The sequence below is a fragment of the Grus americana genome, chromosome 1 (assembly GCF_028858705.1).
Source record: "Grus americana isolate bGruAme1 chromosome 1, bGruAme1.mat, whole genome shotgun sequence".
NCBI lineage: Eukaryota > Metazoa > Chordata > Aves > Gruiformes > Gruidae > Grus > Grus americana.
In genome coordinates this window covers 98,946,763-98,972,807 of record NC_072852.1, presented here as the reverse complement: position 1 = coordinate 98,972,807, position 26,045 = coordinate 98,946,763, and the positions used below count along the sequence as shown (strand labels likewise).

The 26,045-nt window shown below is 44.5% G+C and overlaps 1 protein-coding gene across 7 annotated transcripts; it reads right to left on the bottom strand.

The window, feature by feature from the left end:
• Positions 1-892: 892 nt before the first annotated feature.
• On the bottom strand, positions 893-24,259 carry LOC129200959 (OX-2 membrane glycoprotein-like). 7 transcript variants are annotated; one of them, XM_054812228.1, is made up of 6 exons: positions 24,000-24,259; positions 17,511-17,592; positions 16,396-16,725; positions 15,447-15,713; positions 13,472-13,588; positions 893-5,043 (listed from the first exon to the last, which is right to left on the bottom strand). In XM_054812228.1, exons 2-5 carry the CDS (start codon positions 17,566-17,568, stop codon positions 13,476-13,478), a joined length of 768 nt encoding a protein of 255 aa, XP_054668203.1. In that variant the 5' UTR covers positions 17,569-17,592; positions 24,000-24,259; the 3' UTR covers positions 893-5,043; positions 13,472-13,475. The 7 variants fall into 7 exon arrangements, with proteins under 7 accessions (XP_054668203.1, XP_054668195.1, XP_054668210.1 ...); XM_054812220.1 differs by lacking the exon at positions 24,000-24,259 and adding an exon at positions 23,922-23,989; XM_054812235.1 differs by lacking the exon at positions 24,000-24,259 and adding an exon at positions 23,570-23,762.
• Between the last annotated feature and the right edge of the window lie 1,786 nt (positions 24,260-26,045).

Sequence of the window (26,045 nt, the reverse complement as noted above, 5' to 3'; positions counted from 1 at the left end):
TAAGGTCTTTTGACCCTCGTACCATACCTCAGGCCCAGCCTGAACTGCCCCAGCCCTCACTGTTTGCCTCCTGCCTTGCTCTGCCAGCACAGCTCACCTCAAGCAACACTTGACTCAGCTCTGCCAGGAGCTCCTGGGCCATGGCAAGCAGCCCTTCTGCTTTTCTGCAAAGTAAAAATTGCTCTTCTGCCTGGGAAAACCACAGCTTGCCCTGAACCATGCTAAGGGCAGCGGTTGACCTGTGACCTGGCTGATCTCAGACAGCCAAATTCCCAGGAGAAGAAACTACTGACTCGTATCCCTTAGGGTGAGGTACATCAGCAACGAGACTTGCACTTCTGACCAGCATCTAGTATGAAGTTCTTCAGAAGTCATCAGTGGCAACCATTTGTTTCTCTGAAAAAATCAAGAGTGGGAGTTTATGTTGCAGTCCCAAAACCTCTGGAAATCACTGCCTATTCTATTCTATTCTATTCTATTCTATTCTATTCTATTCTATTCTATTCTATTCTATTCTATTCTACTGGTAGAGCTCAGACAAGCAATAAACTGCTGCCTTTCAATGGTATTGCAAGACCTAGGACATAATCCCATGGCACTCAGCTCCTTTTGGGAGATGGCAGCATTGCCACGTCCTTTTAACTAGATCCAAGTTTCTCACTATCACATCTGTTACGAAAAAAAGTGCCAGCTGATGCCACGACAAACAAAAATTATTGTGGTTTCACAATTCACCTCAAAAGGTCATATGTCTTAAAGAATACACCAGGTCACTACTGCTTTTCCCAAAGGAATTATTCATGCACTTTGAACTCATGCATGATGCTTACCTCATCGATTTATAAAAGCTCACAAGCAGTGTGCTACAAGTGAAGGGAATCATGTGGCCTTATGTTCAAAGTCGCTTTATTTAGTTTCTTTTCAGCAAAGGCAAATACAGAAAACAGGACAGTCAATACATCAGTAGAGCATGTAACTTCAGACAAAGAGTAATTAAGCAACGAACATGACACACACAATAGCTCTAAAAATATAAAATACAATTTTTTGTTTGACTGAGGTTATTTTCAAATTGGAAGTAAACCACAGCTGCTGTAGTCAAAAATACTTCTATAAATTTATCTCAAAAGTTTAAAAAAAAAAAAAAGAGCCAAACAAAAGAAAAACTCCAAATACCTTAAAAACCCCTTGAAGTGCCACTTCCTGTACAGAAAGGAAGCAAAGTGTAAATCAAAGCTACAAAAAAGCCCAACTTGCAATGAAGTGTTTCTGGTATCCCAAACAAGCAGAGCTGGGGGGGGCGGGGGAAGAAGACTAGTTGGTGTTTTGGCTGGATCAGACTTTTTTTTCTTAATTAGAAAAAGTGAAATATATAAATAAATAATTCGAATTGCACCTACAATAGTAACGGCAAATGTCAGCCTTCACGCCCTCAATAATACATGCGGACATACACCCCCCACACAACTTTTTGCCAGACTCTGGAGAGGCCACCGCTCTGGAACCAACAAAATATCGGTTCTGAACACTGAGTCATAAGTCTTGTATCTGCTAAATCTTGATTTTTTTAGATTGACAGTTTGTAAACATACATCATACAAAGCACAATCCAAAATGGTACACAGTAAGATGGAATATTTCAGATGCACAAACAAATGCTACTTGTCCCCAAAAGACAAGAGGATACTGGTAGTCATCTCGATACGATGACAAACATTCAGACAGAAGGAAGACTGAGAAACACCTTAAACATTAGCACTTGTCAGCAGAATAAAAATCAACAGAGGACCCCCTGCAGTCCTCCTGTTTGTCTATTCTGCCAGTAAAATGGGCCACGAAGTCCGTATGCCCAGAGGTAGGCTTGTTTTTAGCAACCTTCACCCTATGAAGCAGGCACGGAGCCCTGGCGAGGCTCCGACCCCCCGCAAGTACGACGAGGTGCTGCAAGGCGATGCCCCGGAGCGCTCCGCTCTCAGGAGCAGCCTGCTGCCTGTGCACAGCAAGCAGCGGGGACAGGCAGCCTGGAAACAGCCCGGTCACTGGGCTTGGGCAGGCAGCGAGGAGCAACCGGGGGCGGTGGGGAGGAGAGGGGCTCCGATCCTTACCTGGGGCAGGAGCAGTTAGGTCCCAGCCCAAGAGCGGTGCAGTGTTTCTCTTTGCTACCAAAACTATGACAAAGCAGTAAATTCTGCCTCTGTAAAATTCTCCACTGATGCCATTACATTCACAGCAGGGACACATGATAGTTAGCTCAGGGTGTAACATCCCACACAAGGTCCAAGTATGGACTAATGGCTTTTGGCCAGCAGAGCTATTTGTCTGTGTTTAAAAAGACACAACCAAAAAAGAGGATAAAGACAGGGGACACTATTCTGAACAGTGCAAAAGATGACCATGAGAACTATCGACAAACCTAGTCCATGCATTTTGACAGATAAGAAAAGGCTAGGCTGGAATATTAACAGAGTTGTTTCGGGGGGGGGGGGGGGGGAAGAGAGAGAGAGAGAATGACAGCAAAACAGAAAGGAAAGATGGAGATGACAGTACTTCCACCACTGTTTGCTTCCATCTCCTCCTTTCTTACATATTAAAAAAAACACCCCAGGATTAAAAAGAAAAGCCAAATAAAATAAATTACTTGTAACTCTTCTTTCCTAAGTGTGGCTGCTACTCCCTCTAATCCGTCACCTGCTTGGAGCCCTATTGCTCTTCTCCAATAATTTTGGCAGATGTGGTATGGTTTGAGTCCTGTGGTTTTGAATCCAGCAGGTCTCTCCAGAGAGAGTTAAGCAATACAGTCATTGGCACGTTCACCCATTCACTGAGGAAAATGAGTCAGATCAGCTGGAAAAAGAGAAGGAAAAACAGGTGCAAGCAAGAGGGCAATGAATGCAGAGTTGCTGCAAGTGAAACTGTAGACGGATGTTGGTAAAAGTTAAACAGCTCTTTACTGCAATAAAAATTAGGCACTGGAATCAGAGATTGGTAGGGGTTGGAAGGGACCTCTAGAGATCATCTAGTCCAACCCCCCTGCTAGAGCAGGATCACCCAGAGCAGGTTGCACAGGATCACATCCAGGCTGGTTTTGAATATCTCCAGAGAAGGAGACTCCACAACCTCTCTGGGCAGCCTGTCCCAGTGCTCGGTCACCCTCACAGTGAAAAAGTTTTTCCTCATGTTCAGAAGGAACTTCCTGTGTTCCAGTTTGTGCCTGTTGCCTCTTGTCCTGTCGCTGGGCACCACTGAAAAGAGTCTGACCCTATCACCTTGACATCCATCCTTTGGATATTTATAAGCATTGATGAGATCCCCTCTCAGTCTTCTCTTCTCCAGGCTAAACAGACACAGCTCTCTCAGCCTTTCCTCATAAGAGAGAGGCACCAGTCCTTAATCACCCTTGTAGCCCTCCACTGGACTCTCTCCAGTAGTTCCTTGTCTTTCTTGAACTGGGGAGCCCAGAACTGGACACCATACTCCTCCAGATGTGGCCTCACCAGGGCAGAGTAGAGGGGGAGGATAAACCTCCCTTGACCTGCTAGCCATGCTCTTCTTAATGCACCTCAGGATACCATTGGCTGCCTTGGCCACAAGAGCACGTCGCTGGCTTATGGATAACTTGTTGCCCACCACGAGTCCCAGGTCCTTCTCCAGAGAACTGCTTCCCAGCAGGTCAACCTCTAACCTCTACTGGCGCTTGGGGTTATTTCTCCCTAGGTGCAGGACCTTACACTTGTCCTTGTTGAATTTCATTAGGTTCCTCTCTGCCCGACGCTCCAGCCTGCCCAGGTCTCGCTGAATGGCAGTGCAGCCTTCTGGTGTGTCAGCTGCTCCTCCCAGTTTTGTATGGTCAGCAAACTTGGTGAGGGTACACTCTGTCCCCTCATCCAGGTCACTGATGAATATGTTGAATAAGACTGTACCCCGTACTGACCCCTGGGGCACACCGCTAGCTACAGCCCTCCAACTAGACTCTGCACCGCTTACCACAACCTTCTGGGCTCTGCCATTCAGCCAGTTCTCAAGCCACACTGCATCGTCCACTCATCTAACCTGCACTTCCTAAGCTTGAGGATGTTATGGGAGACAGTGTCAAAAGCCTTACTGAAGTCAAGGTAGACATCTACTGCTCTCCCCTCATCCACCCAGCCAGTCATGCTGTCATAGAAGGCTACCAGACTGGTCAGGCAGGATTTCCCCTTGGTGAATCCATGCTGACCACCCCTGGTAACCTTCTTTCCCTCCACATGCTTAGAGATGACCCCCAGAATGAGCTGTTCAATCACCTTTCCAGGGATGGAGGTGAGGCTGACTGGTCTGTAGTTTTCTGGGTCCTCCTTCTTGCCCTTTTTGAAGGCTGGAGTGGCACTGGCTTTCTTTCAGTCCTCAGGCACCTATCTGTCCTGTTCTCCATGATCTTTCAAAGATGATGGAGAATGGCATAGCAATAACATCTGCCAGCTCCCTGAGCACTTGTGGGTGCATCCTATCAGGGCCCATGGATTTGTGGATGTCAAGTTTGCCTGAATGTTCTCTAACCCTACCCTCCTCAACCAAGGGAAGGTCTTCCTTTCTCTAGACTTTCTCTCCTATCTTTGAGATCTGGGATTCCTGAGGACTGGCCTAAGCAGTAAAGACTGAAGCAAAGAAGGCATTCAGTATCTCCCAGCAGTTACTGAAGAGGATCCCCAGAGAGCTTGCAGAGCCTTCATCTGTGGACATTTTCAAAACTCAGCTGGAAGAAGGCAAATATATTTTGCACACTAGCAGTTTCAAGAGCAGAATGAGCAAAGTAGATTTTGCCTGGCAGCAAAGGAGCTAAGTGGTCCCTCTAGTCCTATTTTTTATGATTAAACATCTAGATGGGATAACAAATATTGGACTGGTCTTTTCAGTGATCAACTTGGCATCTAGATAGGGTAGTGTATGTGACATATTTCCCTTTGATTGCTTTTCTTTCCAGCCAGTCAAGTCACTGGTTGTAATGTTGACTTCAGGCTGTTGGGCTGCAGTGATCTGGTAGGTGAATGGAAATCCTCTAGGTTCCTAGAAAACAAAGGAAAAACAGGAAAAAGGATGAATCGTGGCCATTTTGTTGCTGCCTCAGGTCTTGCTGAGCAGCGTGGTTGCCATTGGAGCAGGGCGGGGAGAAATGCACAATGAGGAAAGTGTGGAGAAACAGTCACAAAACTGCCCTTTGGTGAACAACCGTAGGACCTTCCCTGCTGTACGAGTCACACATCTTCCTAAAACACAACAAAACGAGCTCCAGCCTGTGTTCCCTCTTGCTTCTTTTGTTCACTACAGATGATACTTTGCCTTAAATTTAAGAAGCTACATTATCTTTAACAGCACAGACGCACACCCGCCACAGAAGTATCATTACATAGAAGGATGTGTGCCTAAACCCAGAATGCCTGAGCCCAGCACCGCTTGCCCCGAGCACCGCAGAGGATGCCTGCAGAGCCACAGGCAGCAGCGCTCCCAGCAGTCAGTGCTCACTCCATTCAGCTTGCCACACACTGAAAACATCTGAAGAGACACTCTGAGGGATGTTCAGCCCCCTCATTATTTTGTTAGGATCAAAGGAAGAATAGTCTTAAAGCTGATGGAAAAAAAAAATAAATAAATATTTTTTTCCTCCCCTTTCCCACTTAAGCAACAGAAATTCTTTTGGGAGCATATTTATAAGAAAGCCTGAAAACCACACTTCGGAAAACATTATGCTACACACTATGCAACAGCATTTTCTCCTTGGGTGGGGATAAACTACCCAGCTCACCCATGCCCGTTCAAAGCCATTTACTGCCAGCAGAAGGGCAGGTGCTGGCTTACAAGCCATTTCGCCTTGGGAGGAAGCCAAGTGCTCCTACTCTGCAGTAGCTGCCAAAAGACATTACCACTGTAGAGGGAATTACACTATTGAAAAAGATGTTTTAAACCCCAGGTAGTTTATATTATGCAAGATACCAAGTAACATGTGAATTTAGGTTTATGATCGCTGAAGGAAAACCTGCAGTTATTACAGTACAACCACAACAACAAACATTTATTTGTATGTAAACTAATGAAAACAGAGAAGGAGAAAACAGAATTACATTGGCCAATTTAAATCAAAGCATCTTGCCTGGTGATTTCAGTCACCAAGATTTAAAAATCAGTCCAGCTTACAGTACTCTATGAAAGGCGACTGCTAGATTTTTTTTTGTCTCCCCCTCCCCAAAGATTGTCTTCCCACCCTAAAATTATTCTAAATCACTCTACAGCTCTAATTACAGTGCCTACAGACAATGGGCTGAAGAGACGCAGTTAAAAAAAAAAAAAAAAAAAAAAAAAAGAAAGAGTCCCAGCCTTTGCCCCACCGGTATTTGGAGCACTCCCCGGGGACGCGCGCGGCGTGCCTTTGGCCAGCTCGCTGGTTATTCTGCCCTTTGCTTTCCCGTCACTTTAAACAGCAGCCAGCCCTCCTCAGAAACCTGGAGGAGATCTACACGCACATGGGGATGAAGTTTGCACAGCCTAGCATAACACGCACGGTGGAAATTTGGAAAGATCGGCTTCAGGTAAACGCTGGAGCAGCGGGGATGCCGCAGCAGCGCCGACAGCCAGCCCTTAAGCTGACCACAGCCATCTGGGCCACAGCTGCGCAGCGCGACCCGTAACCTCGCCCCCTGCTTAAACCTAAGCACGGCTTGGGATTCGTTTGCTTGCATCTCCCGAAAATTTAATAAGGTAACTTCAGAGTAAGCAGACAATTGTAACATCCCTTTCTGAACGCGTGGAACTGGCAGCTGAGTACAAAGCTTTACTGCATATTTAAACCGGGGGGAGGGTGGGGAATAGAAAAAAAAAAAAAAGCATTTCCAAACAAGAGACATGGAATGTGACATGCCAAATTTTCACGATAAATATTAATCTATTTTTATACAATAGGAATGATTTCTTGAAAAAAAAAAGAGAGGAAAAAAAAGAAAAAGGCATTCTCCATTTACTACTAATACAATATCAAATGAATCAAAGTTCTTACATTGTTCTTAGTTTTCATTAAACTATGACCATCAACACCTGTCCAAACAATATTTCAGATTTTGAAAAAAGTTGATCTGAAGACAATATTAGGTGGATTTTAAAAAACTTACTATGTACCCACTACTAAACCAAATAGTTTTTCAATTACAGAAACCACACACTGCAGAATTCAGAATATGACAGTGAGATAGGGAATACACAAAACCCTAAATGGATTTATAACCTGTGAAAAGCAAACCAAATTTCCTGGGTTTGGTAATACACAAATAAGCATATTTATTGAATATATAAATAGTTTGATATTTCAGAATGTCATTCTGATGTCTGAGACCCAATTTTGACACTACCATTATGTGGCTTTGAAGAAAATAATAAAATATATGGCATCCTTATTTTTTGTGTAGAAGAGTAAGAAAAAGGCTTCCAACTCCTTAGCTAATAACCCTGCATACAGCCAAAGTATTTTTCAAAGGAAAAACATTTTGGAAATGAGCACATAAATAATTCTTACCAAGGAAAAAAAAAAAAAAAAGAAAAATTGAAACAGTGAGGCAACTACTCATATATCACAGGAGTGCTATTTTTAACTCCCTTTCATCTGCCAGACGTTTTATTTTCTGGTTATATACAAAGCCCTATTGTCGGAATGAAAAGGCGAATGAAGGACTGGAAAATTAGTTCATAACAACACACAAGCACAGATATGATGCACAGGATAGAAACTGTGTTAATCACACATAGTAAAGGCCTCCCTGTTCGCAAGGAAAGGGCTTCATTTCAGCAGCCTAAACTTTGACACCTCTCCTTCAGATGGGCAGGACGAGCTCCGAGATGTTTCCTACAGCTGTTGTCAGCAAACAGGATTTATTTCATCCCTCCAGACAAAAACCCAGCCATGCCCCACGAGACCTAAATTAATCCACATGCCTTCCCCTCCTTCCTCCTCCACCGCTCCCTCTCCCAGCCCCTCTTTGAAACAGAAAGCAAGGACGAGGAGCATGCGTTCCCCAGCAAAATGTGCTGGGGGAAAACACGGTGGGAAAACAAAGCAAGCGCCAGCCGTCCCTGTCCTTCGCAATGAACACAGGTAGCGCCAAATCGTGGAAAGCTTGGAAAGAGTGCCCATGGTCTATCTAAACATATATATGATGCAGACTGGAAGGTGCTGCCAGGCATGTTTCTGTGAACAGAAAATTAAGTGACTTACCAGGGAACGGGAGTTGTCTGGAAGCAGCGTGTGGTTAAATCCAGGAAACATCCTCATTTGGATTGTGAAATATTTACGTCTGTGGGAAACCTGATGGGCAGCCTGACTGCTATTTTTGTAGGGTTTGTTTGGTTGTGCTTGTTTGTTTGTTTTCTTCCCTCATTAACTCTGTTTAGGTCTGTTTGGCTACAATGTTTTTACGCTGTGGTTTTTAGGGTTGGGGGTTTTTTTGTGTAGCGTTAAGAAAGTCAAAGGAATGACGCTGTTGCAAGAAAAACTGCTTTCACTTATACCACTGCATATTTTTGCTATTTTAGGAAATTCAAAATAAGACAAATATAATCTCCTACTGATGATAAAGACGTACTTGAGAGGCCACCAAGGTGATTCTAAAATGAGCCGCCCCAGCTGGGACACGATGGCCAGAGACACGTTCCTCTGCAAGCAGGGTGCGTTACATCCATCTGCTTCATGAAAGAAGGAGTTATGTCCTCAGTTTATCATCTGAAAGGCTGGTATTTAGCTGTCACTTCAGCAAAAATTATTTTTAAAAGTCTCCTCAACCCAACCTGCTGCTACGTTGTTCCCAACTACTCACTCTCTCACTATTAAGAAAAACAGAGTTGTAGGTCAAAGCAAATCCACTGAAGAAATAAGCTAAGTCATACTGGAAAACATAAGAACTGCCATAATTTTTAAGCCAAAGCTTAGAAACACAGCCTCCCCTAAACTGAATAAACACTAGAGGATACTGCTATAATCACTCTTCCAGAAACAATTCTTATATTTACTATAAACTAAGCAATGGAAAGTGTGTACAAGTACTTGTTCTTGTAAAGTTTCCCAAATAACTGGAATCTCCTGCACAAGACTTCCATATTTCCCAATCTTTTAGGACATCTTTGGCCACAAAAATTTAGGTTTCTGATACCTACGTATTATAGGAAAACTTGGCACCTGGCTTGTTAACTGGACTGCTTTATGCTGGTATGGTCTGCAGCTAAGCTCTATTAGTTGAGCCAGGTAGGAAAAGGTGTAACTTTTTACCAGAAGAGTAACACTAAGAAACCTCTAGCACAGGCGAAGTTATGTCTGGTGATTCATTGCAGCCTGCTCATCGTGCTGCATCGAGCGACAGGCACGGCTACGATTTCCCTCCCTGCTTGGCAGCGGATGAAGATACGAGCTTTCCAAAGCTTTTGCGGCAGCTCTCCCCACAAAGGCTGCGCAGTTTGTTTCCAAATAAGTGACCTTTTGGCAAACCCTGCAAAGACGCTTCGCTTGGGATTTTTTTGGGAGAACCAAAATATATGTATGCTCTAAGTGGTGCATAAGGCAAATGCCTGAGGGATGGGACATCGACTTTGAGCCCCAGCTCTTCAGCTGAATCCCAAGCGTCTGCCACAGGGAGGAGGGAAACAACAACAAAAAAAGCAAAGTAAAAACCAAGCTTACTCTCAACAGTAGAAACAGAAGAGAAGAAAATTTGATGAGAAGGATCCCCAGCCACCCAGATAAAAAGCCATTGTTTTACTTTAAAAACCAGGCATCTTGTCAAGACTGGAAAGGCTTTGCTTGTTATCTAGTGCAGAATGAAAAGAAGTATTGAAACCCCAGAAAATAGCTTCCAACAGACATTGGTGTCCTCCTGCCAGTGCTATTAGCTCTCTATTGTGCTGTTACAAAAAGTGCATCCAGAAATATGTACGTAGGCACTGCTCCTCATTCCAGCACAATCTGGGGATAACAGAGGATAAAACCAGTAAAGGGCTTTCTGCAAGACGTTATTCTCTTTTGGGTGGATCAACGGCATCCAGTGCTTTAAAGAGCATAAACAGATTTCACAGATGAACGAGGGAAAAACAAATCATCACAAAAACAGACTAGGGTCCACAGTGTGCTCCTTAGAGGGAAACTAGGGAGGCGTAGGGGATCTCCTCATTACAAAGTGGTATTTGTGGAGTAGTAATGCATTCTAAACACAGTGTTAAAAATTATTGTAGCTCCACTGGTATTCTTAGCATTCTAAGGATTTGGCTGGGAAAGCGACAGTGAAATTATATACAAGGTAAAATGCAAGTAACATTTAGCAACAGGCAGAAAAGGGCATTGAGAAAAAATAATAATAATCAGATGGTGACAGAGTGATCAAACCGCACCAGTATTGGAGTTTTACAACAAACTAACTAATGAGTCTTTCAGGGAAACATATGTACATTAGGAAGATGGACTACACATTTCCTTAAGCTGGTCACTGTGTGAAGGAATAGGAGTAGCTGGTCAAAATTACTCTGGATAAGGCAATGCTGCCTTTATGCAAAAAAAATCCAGGTCAGAGCATTACATCTTCCAACCTCATGACCAAAACCAACTGAAAAGATACAGACTAAGACTGATAAAAACTTGACTACATTAAAAGAACAGAGACTGAACAACTTACAAGCCCACTGCAGAAGTCACATCCTGGCATCACAGTTAATCAAAACCCATGATAAATGGGATTTAAATTGTTGTTCAACAACCACTGAAGTCCCCCAAATCTGGCTTTTGTTAATAAACTCTTATATAACAAATTTACCCCCTCTGCCCTGGTGAGCAGGTATTTACGTGAAGTCTCAAGCCTGTGACACGCTGGCACACACGTGGGGCCAGGAATCCATATGTCCTCCCCAGGCAGCAGGGCATGAGACCCCACTTCTCTTGCTGACACAGGGGGGCTTCAAGGTCTGAGCCATTAGCTAAGGAAGAAGGGGCTCAGTGCTTTCACTTTAAACATATTATGCTTTTCTGTGTCTTATGCTTACCTGACAAGGTGGGAGGAGGGGTCTATGCTCAAAGTTTCCAAAATAACATGTAGGCTCTGTTGCTGTACATCACAGCAGTGTCTCTGCAGCAAGAAACCGTGTCTTGCCTGACCCGTGACATAGCACAAGGACACGTGAAATGGCTTGAGGGTTCAAAGCCTGACACCTAGCAGGTGGTGTAGGGCATAGGAAACCTGCTGTGAAGCTGACCGTGCTGCCTGCTGGGGATGGTCCCGTTACAAGCTATTGCTGGAACCACATGCAGGCGTTGCCTGGGGAACTGCTAACATCCAAGGACCAGAATCATGCCAGGAGGCATGTTAACACCCTCAGCCTAGTCTAAACACGAACAGTGTAGTCTTGTCAAGCGGTCTTTCACTGACCAACCCTGCTCCTGCTTCAGGCACCAGCACAGTCACAGCATCCCAGTGGAGTTCTCCTCATCTGGCATGCAACGAAGGGACTTTGAAACTCTGCAAGGCAGCACCTGCACTTTTTAGTGCTCTCTTTGCCTGGTCACTCTCTGATCCTCACTAGCAGGTAATCTCAGACCTCTGCCAGGTCACCTCTGCCTCAAGGTCTCTCCTTCAAGGTTTGCTTTGTAAAAGCTCAGTTGGTTGTTCTAGAATAAATATACATACAACTTCCTGTTGAGCTGTCATGGTTTAACCCGGCAGGCAGCTAAAATAACTACACAGCCGTTCGCTCAGTCCCCTCCCTGCTCCCAGTGGGACAGGGGAGAGAATTGAAAATGGAAAAGGAAAATAACCAGCAAAAACCCCCAAAACAAAACAAAACCCTCATGGGTTGAGATAAAGACAACTTAATAGGACAAAAAAGGAAGATGATGATGATGATGATTAATAATAATAAAGAATACACAAAACAAGTGATGAACAGCAAAATTTCTCACCACTCAAAGCTGATGCTCAGCAGGTTCCCAAGCCACTCTGTCTCCCGGCCCACCCCCCACTTATATATGCAACATGACATTGTATGGTATGGGATATCCCTTTGGCCAGTTTGGGTCAGCTGTCCTGCTGCGTCCCCTCCCAGCTTCTTAGTCACCCCTCCACCTTCTCATTTCCAGGCCAGTACGAGAAGCTGAAAAGTCCTTGACTGCTTGGCAACAACTAAAATCATCAGTGTGTTATCAACTCATCAGTGTGTTATTCTCATCCTAAATCCAAAACACAGCACTACACCAGCTGCTAGGAAGAAAATTAACTCTATCCCTGCCGAAACCAGGACATGAGCATTTGACCTTTTTGCTTCTGATTCTTTGAAAAAAAATAATTAAGAACCAACTCCTTGCCCCTTAACTTCCAAGTTGGTCTGAAAATTCAACAGAATTTCTCTCTTCTGAATTGTTTATAAGATCAATGGAAAGCTCACATACACTTTACAATTAAGAAGTTATATTTGGGGTGTAAGAAGTGTTCATTTCTCTTTCTTCTCAGTGAAGAATTTTGTGTCTGTGGCAGTAGCAGATTTACTGGATCAACTCCTCTTAACAGTAGATGCTGTAGGTCTAAATTCACAATAGACAGGTCTAATACTCCTGGAAAAACTTCTTTACCTTATATCACATTATCATCATGAAGCAAGAATCTAAATATTCAGGAACTGAGTTAATGTGTGCTGGTGTTTCTAAACATATTAGTAGGATTTAAAGCCAGACGCAGCATTTTGATCTAGTTAAGCAAAAGTGAAACTACCAATGACCATCAAATTTCTGTGATATCTGAAGTCTAAAGGCCTCCGCCCTCCTCTGATTTTTTTCTTTTTATTTTCTTATCAGTAATTAAGACTAGAAAGTTGAGTTGATCCATAATCAGGTCATGACACATACAAGGACATTACACTGACTGCAACTTCTCCTTAATTCATCATCAGGAAGCAGACTCATGTGCCAAGTTTGAGAGCATATCATCATATTACGCTGTTTGTCTTAAAAATACAAAGAGGATGCTGTGGCCAGAAGAAAGCCCTTCTCTTGAGGGCAAGTCGCTCTGCATGAGCAGGTTTCTCTCCAGCATACCTCTACTGCCAAAAATTCTCTAAGCATACTTACACTTATCATTTTTGTGGCCCTCCATGAAAATGTGGAAGACCAAGGAATTACTTCTGCTGAGACTTCTGCCTGAAAGCAAACAACGAGCAGCACATCCTGCTCTGCTTGGATCCTCTCCTCACAATTTGTAGTCTTGTATTGTCCCTTGACAGTATCAGTGGAAAAACAGCTCTTAAAATTACATGCAACTGAGCCAACCTCTAATAACTGTAAACACGTTATTATGAAGTTTACTTGTCCAATATGACAGTCTCATACCCCCTAATGGTACCTCAACGAAGTCTCATTCTTCTCTGCAGGTGACCAGACCTGATTATGGGCTATAGGAAAACTGTTGGTTTCCATGCATCAATGACTCACCGCTTCAACCCCTCCTGCATATCGTCTTCCTCCAGCGCAGCATGATCAGAATCAGAACTATGATGACAACTAAAATCACCACAATAATCACCAGCCAAAGCCACGAAGATCCCTCTTCTGTGAAAACAAAACAATGAAAAATACACCAAAGTAAGCTAGTTTATATAGGAAAAAGAGCCAAGAGGACATCTGATTAATGACAATGGTTCCTCATTGAGATTGTGAAAGTTATTGCAAAGCTACATGAAAGCAGCAATTGCTCAAAAGAGAATGTGTGTATGTTCAAAGACAAATCTACTTGTCCACAGAAAATACTTTGTGAAGAAAAGATGTGCTTATGTTCATCCATGGCAAAGAAAACTCTCATTCCCATACCTGATACAGTAGTTGGCACGCGTACATAAGCAGAACTATACAAGTCATGACACTTTCTGAAAAGCTTTTTTATTCATTCAGAATTTGAGGGGGTTTGTAAATTATTTCTTTTATGGTTAAAAACTTATCACTGTCAAAAAGGCTAAATTAACTTTCAGAAAAGACAAGAAGTTATGTTTTGATGACTGCAAGTAGCTCTGCCTGACATCTGAGCATAAATGTCCCTCCCTGATTAGACATTAGCCATTTCATTTGACTACCATTAATTGAAATGATAATATGAAAGCTCATTTCAGTGCTCACTGATGTTAGCTGGAAAACCTTCTGAATTAGAATTTATTTGAACCAAGCCAAAACTACCGTGTCTTTTAACAAAGCTAGGTTGAACTATTCATTTGAATTTCTCTTTCTCTAAAATAGCTTATTTTTTTAACAATCTTCTATTAGCTGATTTTTTCAGTCTCCTAGCAAGGAATAACAACAGTCCTAGTTTCCTGCTTTCTGAGATACACATTTCCTTTTTTAAAAGGCCAAAACAAAAGAATATTGCATTGGAGACAGGACAAAAAGATTTATTATGCTTTTTCAATTAGTGTCAGTCACTCAGAATTAAGAATTAATTTGCTTTTGAACTTTTAGAGAAAAGATATTAAAAGTCAGATCATACTCTTTACTACTATTCCTAATAACAATCGCTTCCTGAGCACACAATTTGGGAATTAACCCACAATCCCAAACTGCTTTTCCCGTCTTCCTAATTTCCAAGTGGTCTTCCTTGTAAGGCTCTGGATTTGGAGGCATGTGAATTTTAAATTACCTAAGTCTATGTTCCTGTGTGAACTGAGAATGGTACTTCAGCTTTCAAAGTTTCTATTTCTCCTTTATAGAAGTGGAGTGAAAGTCCTTCCAGCAGAACAGGACGTTGGAAGAAGAAATAAATTAGTACTACAAGGCATTCAGATGTTACATTGATGTATTTAAGATTTCCCCCTAAAGCTAATGTAAGTATCTTCAACTGATCACCTTCCTGTCTGCCTGAAAATACTGTTCCTCCCTGACCATTACTATAATGCACGTGTATCTTCACAAAAACATCAGAGAAACTAAAACACCATACACAGGTTAAACTTACTACATGTTTTGGTACAGTTAACTGAAATGTTTCATTAATTGTTGTTCAGAGATAGTTTGTTATTAACTTCAACACTTCCACTTCAGTGTTGATTGAGCAACCCACAGAGTTTTCACTTCATCTAGATAGGTATCATGCAACAAATTTTTATACCTATCTATGGATTTTTAAAGAGACTATGAAGGCCTGTGTGAAAACTGAAGTTCAACTTGCTGCAAAACACACGGTGCCTCTGAAACCCATAGCTCCCTAGCTGACTAGTTTGGCTTTTTTCCCCCCTCTTGGAGAGGGCTCCAAAAATGTTATCATCTCAAAGTTGGCAACAAATGTAAAGTAGGATTTCCTTTCTTCTTATTTGGCACATACATATTTCAGTCCCTCCTCTTCCCAGCGGATTCCTATCCAAGCATGCTACTGCAAAACACAAAGGCCAAGAACACTATCAAGTAGCGTCTATCATTCACCTACCTCCTTTCATTTTCACAGGCAATTCTATTTTTTCATTTGCATTGCTTATTCTGCAGGTCAAGTCCTGCGAAGCGATGTTCTGAGTGTTGTAGATCTCCAGTTTACTGGTGATGGACACCATCCCATTGATGTGCTTGACTGTCTCCTGTTTAGGAGTAGAATTGAACAAGTTGCTCCAGGTGACAGTGGGCTCTGGGAGGCCAACAGCATTACAGATGGCGATCAAATGACCTTCGGAAATTTTGTAGTGGACCGACGCATTGAGACCTTCCAACACACAAATGAGACAACCCATCACCACAATGAGCGCCTGGCCATAAGAAGTAATAGCAGTTTAACCGTTACCAATCAGAGCAAAGCTTACTGCGTTCACACTGAGCCCCACAGCACAGGAATGCAAGAAGAGTTCATTGGGTCAGGTTCTCCCCCATGATTCAGTACTCTTTCCCTTATACTGACATTATATACCCCAAAGGTTTCACTCAACCTGAAATCCCAGGTTTTAAGATAATCTGTTAAAGTAAAACAATTTCTCAGGCCAAGCTGTTCTCCTATCTGCTAGTTCCATGCCAATGTTAGGGTTCAGCACAGCAGCTCACAGCACTGGGGTTGCACCTGGGACCAAGAGGAAACTGCAACAGGCAATGTTCGTTTGCTCAAGTTCCATGCTGGGACTGCTCGGGGGGCTTACACAGAAAGATCCCACTGCTTGCTTTTTAGCTGCTACTCACAGAATAACAAACAAGGACAGCCCAGAGCCAAAACCACCACAACAGGCTTGAATATGACCCCACAGAGTCTTGTTGACAGCAGTAATGCTCCGTTTCTACACTATGTTCCATTGAGGGATTCTCCTACCACTGCAGCTCCTGAGACCGCTCAAGGAAACACTGTGGGTGAGAAAACACCTCTTTTTCCACTAGAGACATATCCGTGCAGAGAACCTCACCAAAGACGTTCAGACAGGTACGTCCTGAGAAGGAGCCCAAAGGGAAAACATTGAAGAGGCACGTGTAGCAACCTGAATCTTCCATTCTAGTGTCCCAGAAAGTGATGCTTGTCTCATTGAGTACCAGACTTGTGAAATTCATTCGGTCTTGATAGGGCTCATGAATCTTTAATCCTTTTGCGATACTGTACGTAGCTATATTATCATAGTGTGATTTTCCAGAGTTCTTTTGCCATGTCACTTGCAGAACATCCTGGGGTTCTGTCAGGGTACAGCTGAGAGTCACATTGTGGCCTACCGTCACATTTCTCTGTTTAGCCTGCGGAACCACTGCAATGACATGAAATAGTGAAATGGGCAGATATCACATATATTCAGAAGCTTAATGCTAATTCTAAGGCCTGGCTTACCCACAGACACAACAATTCCATCAAAAACATATTGTTTCTATGGTTTTCCCCCACCAATATCCTTCTCCTGCATCCTCCTAGAAATCAATGAAGTTATGTTGATTTACATTGGCTGAGGCTCTGGCTTTCTTCTAAACTGTTTAAAAGAAAAAGACATACTTTATTTCTGTACCCATCCTTGCAGACTTCCCACTTCAGTTTTATTAAATCAGCTCATGGCTTCCCATTCTCGGCAAAGACACAATTTTTGTTTCCTAAAAGCCAGAGGAAGATTGAATGCACTAAGGAAGTGCACATCAAGCCAGTCTCAGAGAACTGAGCAGCAAAATGAGCTAAAGAGAATTTCTGGACTACGTAGGTTCAGAGTTTGCAGTGCATTTGAGAGGGAGGCAAAGAAAAAGAGAGGTTTATTCCCAAGGGGAGAATGCCTTATGGGAAGCTGTGAACTCAGGTGAACAACGGTGTCCAGTGTCGTCATAGACATGGGAAGCTGCGTGTCCCTCGCACCTCCAAATGCTGCTCCAGAAGGCCTTGCATCACATCTGCCAGCTCTGTGTCTATGCCTCAGCTACCAAACCTACGTCAAATGGCACCGGCAATCTGTATTTCACCTGTTTTTGCCTCTTACTCTGACTGTTGAAACCTCAGGAAACAGAAATCAGATCCCCAGTCATTTCCAGGCAGATTTCAGGAAATTCAACTTACCATTTGCCTTTCCAAACCCAGCACAAGCCAGACACAAAATCAGAGCTCGGAGAGTCATTTTGGAAAGGAAAATCTGCTTCACCTGAGGAAAGGTAAGGAGAGATGCATGACTCAGTAACAGATCATCTTCCACCCCCTCCGGGGTGCAACCATTAACAACTGAATTGTAGACCTGCCTGGAACTGAAGCTGGTGTTAGATTTCAATAGAAACATTATTTCACATAAAATACCTCTGTAACACATCACCCACGCCTGAGGTTTTTTGCCAGTGTCTGCAAAACTAGCTGATGCTTCTTGAGAGAGTGTCTTCTGTCAAGAACACAAGCAAAGCCCAACTTTTTAAAGATTTTCACAACATGCAAAAAATAGAAGATAGAATCAACTGTAAAGCATTTTCTGTGTTGTCATACAGCTTAAAAAAGGAGGACTGATGAATAAATAAATGAATTAGAAAGAGAAAAGAAAGAAATCTATTTAAGAAACAAATTCCCAGCAAACTTGTGCATACAACACATATGCACACAACCAGTAGCCTGCCTTTAAATTTTAAACACATTGTGCTAAAACAACTCCTGATATAACGCCACAGTTACCAAGCATGAATACAGACCAAGTTCTTATGTGTAAAAAAAAGAAACAAGAAACCATTAGGTCGTGGTTCAGCCCCAGCCATCAGCTGAGCATCACGCAGCCACTTGCTCACCCCTCTCACCCGGTGGGGTGGGGAGGAGAATCGGAAGACAAAGGCAAAACCTCATGAGTTGGGATAGGGACAGTTTACTGGAACAGCCAGGGAGAGGAAATAGCAAGAACAGTACTTAGAACGTACAAAGCAGGTGATACACAATGCAATTTGCTCACTCGATCAGACACACAGCCCATCCTGGAGACCCCGCGTATACTGAGCATGACAGTGGTGTGGTGTGGTATGGAATACCCCTCTGGCTAGTTTGGGTCACCTGTCCTGGCTGCGTCCCATCCCAGCTTCTGGTGAAAATTAACTCTATCCCAGCCGGAAACCAGGACATTATCCACCCCTTATTCTATACCATGTACGACACGTTCAGATCCTACACTTTCCAATTAATCACCACCACTTTCCCTGTCTTTGAGATATATATGTGTGTGTGTATACACACACACAGAGATATCATTCCCTTAGTCCATGGGCCATCACTCTAAAATGTCAGCTGAGTTCATTTAGTCCATGTCTTCAGGCTCCATCTGCCATAAGAGTATCTCAGGGCAGGAGAGATGGTGTGTGCTGTTGGATTGTTGCATGCTGCATCTGGAGCTCATGGCTGGTGTATCTGATGCAGTCCACGCCCACATTCTGCAGGTTGAAGAAGTCGATTTCAAGGGAGTTGCTGAACGCCAGTTGCTGAAGCCAGTTCTAGTTCCATCATTGATGCATTTTGCTCAGTTTCATCAAAGTTAATCAAATCCCCTTGAGGTACACATCTCAACTCTTGGGTAGGTGGGCATCTACATGACAAACTTCTACAACCAGCTTCTCTAGCCAGGCAGCAATGTCTTGCCACAGTGGGGCAGCCCACATGGGTTTGCCTCTGCACTGCCAGTTGCTCTGCTCCCGTTGATGCAACCACCCCCACAGGGCATCGGCCACCATCCATGAGTCAGTATGGAGACAGAGCACTGGACACTTTTCTCTTTCGGCAATGTCTAAAGCCAGCTGGATGGCTTTCACCTCTATAAACTGGCTCGATGCACCTTCTCCTTCTGCAACTCATCGTGTAGGACTCCATACAGCGGCCTTCCACCTCCGATGCTTTCCCACAATGTGACAGGGCTCATCAGTGAGCAGGGCACAGTGCTTCTCATTTTCTGGCAGTTTATTAGGCAGTGGGGCCTCTTCAGCACGTGTCACCTCCTCCGCTGGTGACATTCCAAAATCTTTGCCTTCCGGCCAGTCCATGATCACTTCCAGAATTCCTGGACGACTGGGGTTTCCTATTTGAGCCCGCTGTGTGATCAGTGCGACCCACTTACTCCACGTAGTATCAGCTGTATGGTGTGTAGAGGGGGCCCTCCCTTTGAACACCCAGCCCAGCACCAGCAGTCAGGGTGCCAGAGGGAGCTGGGCTTCAGTACCAACCACTTCCAAAATGGCTTAAACCCCTTCATAGGCTCCCAGTATCTCTTTTTAAGTTGGAGCGTAGCAGCCTCGGATCCTCGCTATCCCCGACTCCAAAACCCCAGGGGTTGACCTCAAGTCTCCCCTGGTGCTTTCTGCCAGAGACTCCAGGTAGGGCCACTCTTCCCGGCTGCAGCATACAGCACATTTTTTACATCTGGTCCTGCTCAGACTGGCCCAAGGGCTACTGCATGAACTGTTTCCCGTTTAATTTGTTCAAAGGCTTGTCGTTGCTCAGGGCCCCACTTGAAATCGTTCTGCTTCCAGGTCACCTGGTAGACAGGGCTTACGATCAGACTGTCATATGGAAGATGCATCCTCCAGAAGCCCACAACGCCTAAGAAAGCTTGAGTTTCCTTTTTGCTTGTTGGGGGAGACACGGCTGCTATTTTGTTAATCACATCCACTGGGATCTGACGATGCCCATCTTGCCATTTTATTCCTAAAAACTAGATCTCCTGTGCAGGTCCCTTGACCTTACCTTGTTGTATGGTGAAAACAGCTTTCAGAAGGATTTGGACTTCCCTTTCTCAGAGATGACTTCTGCTAGGCTGACCCATACGATGATGTCATCAAGGTACTCCAGGTGCTCTGGAGCTTCACCCTGTTCCAGTGCAGTCTGGATCACTCCACGGCAAATGGTGGGGCTGTTTCCACCCCTGGGGCAGTCAGTTCCAGGTGCATTGGATGCTCCTCCAAGTGAAAGCAAACTGTGGCCTGCACTCTGCCACCAAAGAGGTTGAGAAAAATACATTCACCATATTGACTGTGGTGTACTGCCTGGCTGCCTTTGACTCTAATTCATATTGAAGTTCCAGCACACCTGGCACAGCAGCACTCATGAGCAGCGTGACTTCATTCAGGCCACGACAGTCAACTGTCAGTCTCCACTCTCCATTGGATTTCTGCACTGGCCATGTGGGACTGTTAAAGGGTGAGCAGGTTCTGCTGATCACTCCCTGACCCTCCAGCCGATGAATCAGCTTGTGGATGGGAATATTCTCCCACATGCCGTGCCACCTATGACCATTCAGCCTCGGGGAAGATCTCTGGGTGGTATTCTTAAAACAATTTTTTGTAACTCTAAACAAGACTTGAAGCCCATTCAAGAGACATAGCAATAAGATTATGCTGGCTGGCTTGAACATCTCAAAGATATTAAAAATTGTCAAAAGCTGTTGTAACCAGCCTGAAGGGAAAAGGGAAGGTGAAAGAGCAGGAGAAAGTATCATTCCCACCCCCCCATCTTCCCCATAGATTGGATGCGATTATTAATCGATTCCAAGAGATGTTGTCCAAGATACGGGCATGACAGCAACTCCACATACAAATACCAGCTTAGCCTCATGAGCTGTGATGTTATCCTATCATAAGTCGATAGTGCACAGTACAACAAAATGAGAATCCTGACTTTTCTCCCAGAAGTGATAAACAGCACCGCAGGGAATACATACAGCAAGTCAGGGTTTACATACCACAGCCATGTGAACAAATAAAACACCATTGTGACCAGTGACTGTTTAACTAATATAATAAATGCATATAACAACTTTGCTTTAACACTCTCTGGTCAGATCTGTCGTTATCTCAGCCCTTCGTGCCCCATGTTGGGCTCCAACAAGGACTGTCATGGTTCAGCCCCAGTTGGCAGCTGAGCACCAGGTGGCTGCTTGCTCACCTCTCCCTCTTCCAGCAGGATGGGAAGGAGAATGGGAAGACGAACGTAAAACCTCATGGATTGGGATAGGGACAGTTTACCAGGACAGCAAAAGAAGAGGAAAATAGCAACAACAGCATCAGAGACTGTTGAAAGGCCATAAACACCCTGTTTTTTCTCACGGGATGGTGTCAAAGAGTGCTGAAGAGTCACAAGGACCCTGCTTTGTCTCAAACAGCTCCTGGCAGCCGCAGGTGCTGCGGAGGTGTGTGGGGTGGCACAGGCGCTGCGGAGGTGGGGCGGTGAGCTGCCTCCCCCTACCTCTGGTAACTTTCCAGTGGCTGTTCTGGGCACGCGCCAGACACCTGGGACCCCGGAGGAGACCCCCAACCCAATTTCAGAACTCTCTGGAATATCAAACTGCGCAGACATGAACCCCTGAACTTTCCAGAATAATGGACTGTGCAGGTGCAGAACATCTGCATGTTACTGCCCCGAGGGTGGTCCCTGAGGGGCAGAACAGCATAAAGGCAAGCATATGTGCCACGCTGTTGTCAACCCACCACCTGCGGACCAAGATGCTATTCCTGTGATGACATTGTGGGATCCAGTGGAGGTGATACCTGTTCTGTCCTCTCTTTTTCTTCTTTTCCTTCTGTCCTTCTTTTCTTCTCCTTTCCTCTTAAGAAACTTATGCGTTATAAAACCGGTTGTTGCCTTTGCCAGACCAATTTTCCTAGTTGTCAGCCGTACTTGTCCGTGGGAAGTGTTTTATCTGTTGTCAGCAGAGTTGCTAGATTGTTAATAAAACTGTTACATTGTTCCATTGAGTCATTACTGTGACTCATTCCCTTTGCAGGTGGGACTCGCACCTTTGGGGGATACAAAGATTCACCTTCCTCACAACCCACCCAGTGGGATGAGACAAACAGTCCTTAGAATGTACGCCTTCAAGGCAAGTGGAGAAGATCCAGTGACTAATCAATAAATAATTAACCTCGATGCTAGTGACAAAACACCTTACTCAGTAATATAGAGGAAGAACTTTAAAGGACAGAAATTAAGTGAAGAAAGTGACATTTAACAGCAAACTGAGGTAGATCAAAGTCTCTGAAACAGGGAAATTATACAGTAGCAATTCTTGGAAGAGGATCATTCCCTTTAAATACTAATACAAGCTTAAAATTTCCAAAAATAATCCCAGAAAATGTTTCAGCAGGAACATATCATAGAACATTTTCCTAGTGACCTCTGAGCAATACTACTCCAGCTGCTCTTACTTGAAAACACTATGTATATACACAGGTATATATACACACACAAGCAGGTAACATTTAAAAATGCAGGGGATGCGCAATGCAATTTGCTCACCCGACCAGACACACAGCCCGACTCTAAGCCGCCGCTCCTCCCTGGCCAGTTCCCTTTACATGCTGAGCATGACTCCTACGGTATGGAATACCCCTTTGGCTGGTTTGTGTCACCTGTCCTGGCTGTGTCCCCTCACAGCTTCTATCCTAGCTGAAAACCAGGACACATTAGAAACAAACCCAAGGAATAATGAATTTGCCAGATAACACAGCATAGTCAGATACTTGAGGATGGCTCTAAGCAGCTCAGATAGATATTCCTAAAACATGCAAAAATCAAGGGCCAGCATAGCATGCCAGAGAGAAATTTCGAGTTATAAAAGTGTTTACAAACCAGTGAAAAATGTGGCACACCTGCAGGAAAGCAGTTTTCAATTACAACCTGCTATCTCAGTGTTTTAATAACCATTAAAGTCCTTAAGACGCCGTTGCTTACGGCCAGCGTAGCTGCAAGATTTCACACAGTGAGGAACCAGGCTACTGTGTAGCTACACTGGTCACAAAAAAACCAGTCCCTTTCAGTCACAAGCCCAATCTAGCATATTACATGGGAAAAAAATTTTAAAAATAAAAAAACCAAACCTAACAAGCAAACAAACAAAATACAGCTTCTGAGACTAGGGCAAGTAAAGAACAAATCCTTCACTGTGCTATAACTTCCTAAACCACACCACCGAGGTCTCCTGAGCCATCACCCGTACCCCTGTGCTCGATTCGCTAGCCCTCTGCGACCTTCTGTAAAACTTGGTTCCAACTTTTAAAAACCTTTTTCTGCTTCTGGCGACCAGCTCTAGTAACTCCTGGGCGCTGCTTGTCCCTACGGACCTCTGGCATCACACAAACTTCACGCAGCAGCTACTTGCGTGAACCCGGCACCTCGGGATCCTCCTGGCCGTCAAGCTGCACCGCTCCGCGGGGATTTCCCAGAGAAGGCAGGGGAAGGGTCGGGCACCCGCTGCCACACCTGGGAATAGCCGGGGGCTGCGTCTGCGCTCGATCCGCCGCCTGGAGCCGTCGCCCGCGGCAGCCACACCTTCCCCGGGGATGAGGCTCCAGGCAAAGGGCTCGGTACCGGCCTCTTCCCCCCCCCCGCCCCCGCCAGCCCCGTTTCGGGCGGTCACTCCAGCGGGGTCCCGCTCCCAGCGCCACCGGCCCCGCCGGGGCTCCGCCTCCCTGCAGCCATAGCAGGCTGCCCCCCGCCCAGCCCTCACGGACACTCACTGCTTACCTCCCCTCCCAAAACCTGTAAACAGGCCAGGAGGAGCGAGGAAAGCAGCGAAAGGGATGGTTACTCACAGCCAAGTACCTGGAAGCAGGGAAGAAGGGAGAAACACGCCCGTCTCGGCCAGCCGGCAGCACTGCCCCACTCGGGAGCGGAACCCAGCCCGCCCCGCCCCGCGAGTGCCAGTCTCCAGCCCCGCGGTGGCCGTGCCTCAGCACATTTGTTTTCGGAGTCGGCAGGAACCCGCCGCGGTGCGGAGCAGTCCCAGGTCTTGGTACCGGTAAAGCAGCGGGAGCCAGGGTGAGCCCACCGCACCGGCGCATCATCCCCTTTGCCCTCGTTCGTCCGGCCGTAACGCTCTGAACGCCGTTCGTTATCTCACAGCTCTCCCTTGCCCCTGGAACTGGCTGCGAAAGGTTTCCCCACCTTCCCACCCCGCGTTTTTTTCTTTCCCTCAAGGGTTATTAATATCAACTAAATTAACAAATTGATCTTGGAAGAACAAATTTAAAAAAAAAAAAAAAAAAAGAACATCACTTGCTTAAAGCCTGAAACACGGCGAGGTTTCGGTAATAGGAGGCTGTAAGCACACATTTAGTTCCAACTGCTCTCCGGGACGGATGATCGTGCTGCTTAAACTCGAACTTCCGTCTAAGAAATTTTGGGTTGCATTCCAGTGTGCAACAGAGCAAATAGTTCTTCTGTCCAAAGCACGTTTTTCCTTGGTTTCAGTTAGGGTAGTGATAGTCACACCAATAATGAATTTTTATTAAAGACTATTTAGACTTTATTAAAGACTTATTAAAGACTAAAACTAGAATCCAACAGCGGGAACATAACAGAATAATAATAAAACTAATAATAATAGCCAAGAGCTGTAACATTCACCGTCCAGATTTGTCAACTGTGAATACTTAGTGTTCCAGAAAGTATTTGGGTTTTTTTCAGACCAGATCCTTTTCTTGAACTTAGCTATTGTAAGGCTTCACTGGAAGTTGCACAACAAACATACTAAGGTTTTCCTCAATCTGGTAATTGTTTTTTTCCTACTTATCACAAACTGTAGTAATTAAGTGCTTGGCAATAGTCAGCAATAAAATTTTGAGTACTAGACCGAGGCTCTGCCTCTTCTCTGGATTCTCAGCCCAGATAAACAAAACCCACCATTTTTTCTGATGTTAAGCTGTAGGAAATTAGTGTAAAAAAATTCAGTGGAAGATCTTATGGAAAGGGAAGGTCATTTTATTATACAAAATCTCTAGGCAAGTTGATTTTATGCCCAGTTTCATACTCAAAAGCTGTATGTGTTCAAACAGTCCGGTTGGGATCTTCTGGGTTCCTCTTCCTTGGTGATCAGAAACTGATTTTGAGATATGTCTTTTATATCATTGGGAGTGGTCTTTTGCTTTTGTTGCTACCTTCCTGTTGGGCTGAGAGGAAAAGGGGCAGCATGAGTGATACAGGGCAATCTGGCTGCTATCTTCCTGTTGTTAGACTGCAGGCTCTTCCACTGACAAGCTGTCTCTGTTGTAGTTTTACCAGACTTGTCCCAGGCTTGATGGAAACAACTAATTTCTCAATTTGATTAATTAGAAACACCATCCTTTGCAATCAATACAAGTTGTTTGGTGTCTGCTGTTTGCTGTCTCTTCAGCTGCTTTCATGAGCGCACGCACACACACACACACACGTTCATACATGTTTCATACCAATTGTAATATTTCTCTTGCAAGGCCCTAGAAGGTCTCCTGGTTTAAAACATCATTGCTCATGGGAAAAATATCAGACTTGGCACAATTTCAAGCCCCTGCCAAAATTACTTGGCAAAGATGCCCATAAAGTGGCCAAGAGCACACATAAATCCAGAAACCCTTTCTTATTTAAGACACAGATGTGTGGAAGTATTTGAAACAGCTCTCCAAAGAAAGAGGACCAGTCATCCCAGGCTCACCCATGTGTTAACCCTGCCAGTTCTGCTGCTCTCAGGGCTTTTTGACCTGCAAAAAAATAAAGCTCCTACTACTCCCACCAGATGAGATCTAACTTGTTGCTGTAGGCTGGCGGTCAGGGCAGTGGCTCTTCCAGCTGGATACAGCTGTCCTTGGAGATATCTTCTCCATCACAGTGCTT

Coding starts and splice junctions, on each gene's coding strand:
- LOC129200959 (XM_054812211.1), bottom strand. CDS start 23,527: ATGCCAGAGGTCCGTAGGGACAAGCAGCGCCCAGGAGTTACTAGAGCT. Junction 16,726..17,510: donor TGGGTTTGGAAAGGCAAATG/GTAAGTTGAATT, acceptor ATGTCATTGCAG/TGGTTCCGCAGGCTAAACAG. Junction 13,589..15,446: donor GCCTGTGAAAATGAAAGGAG/GTAGGTGAATGA, acceptor TTGTTTTCACAG/AAGAGGGATCTTCGTGGCTT.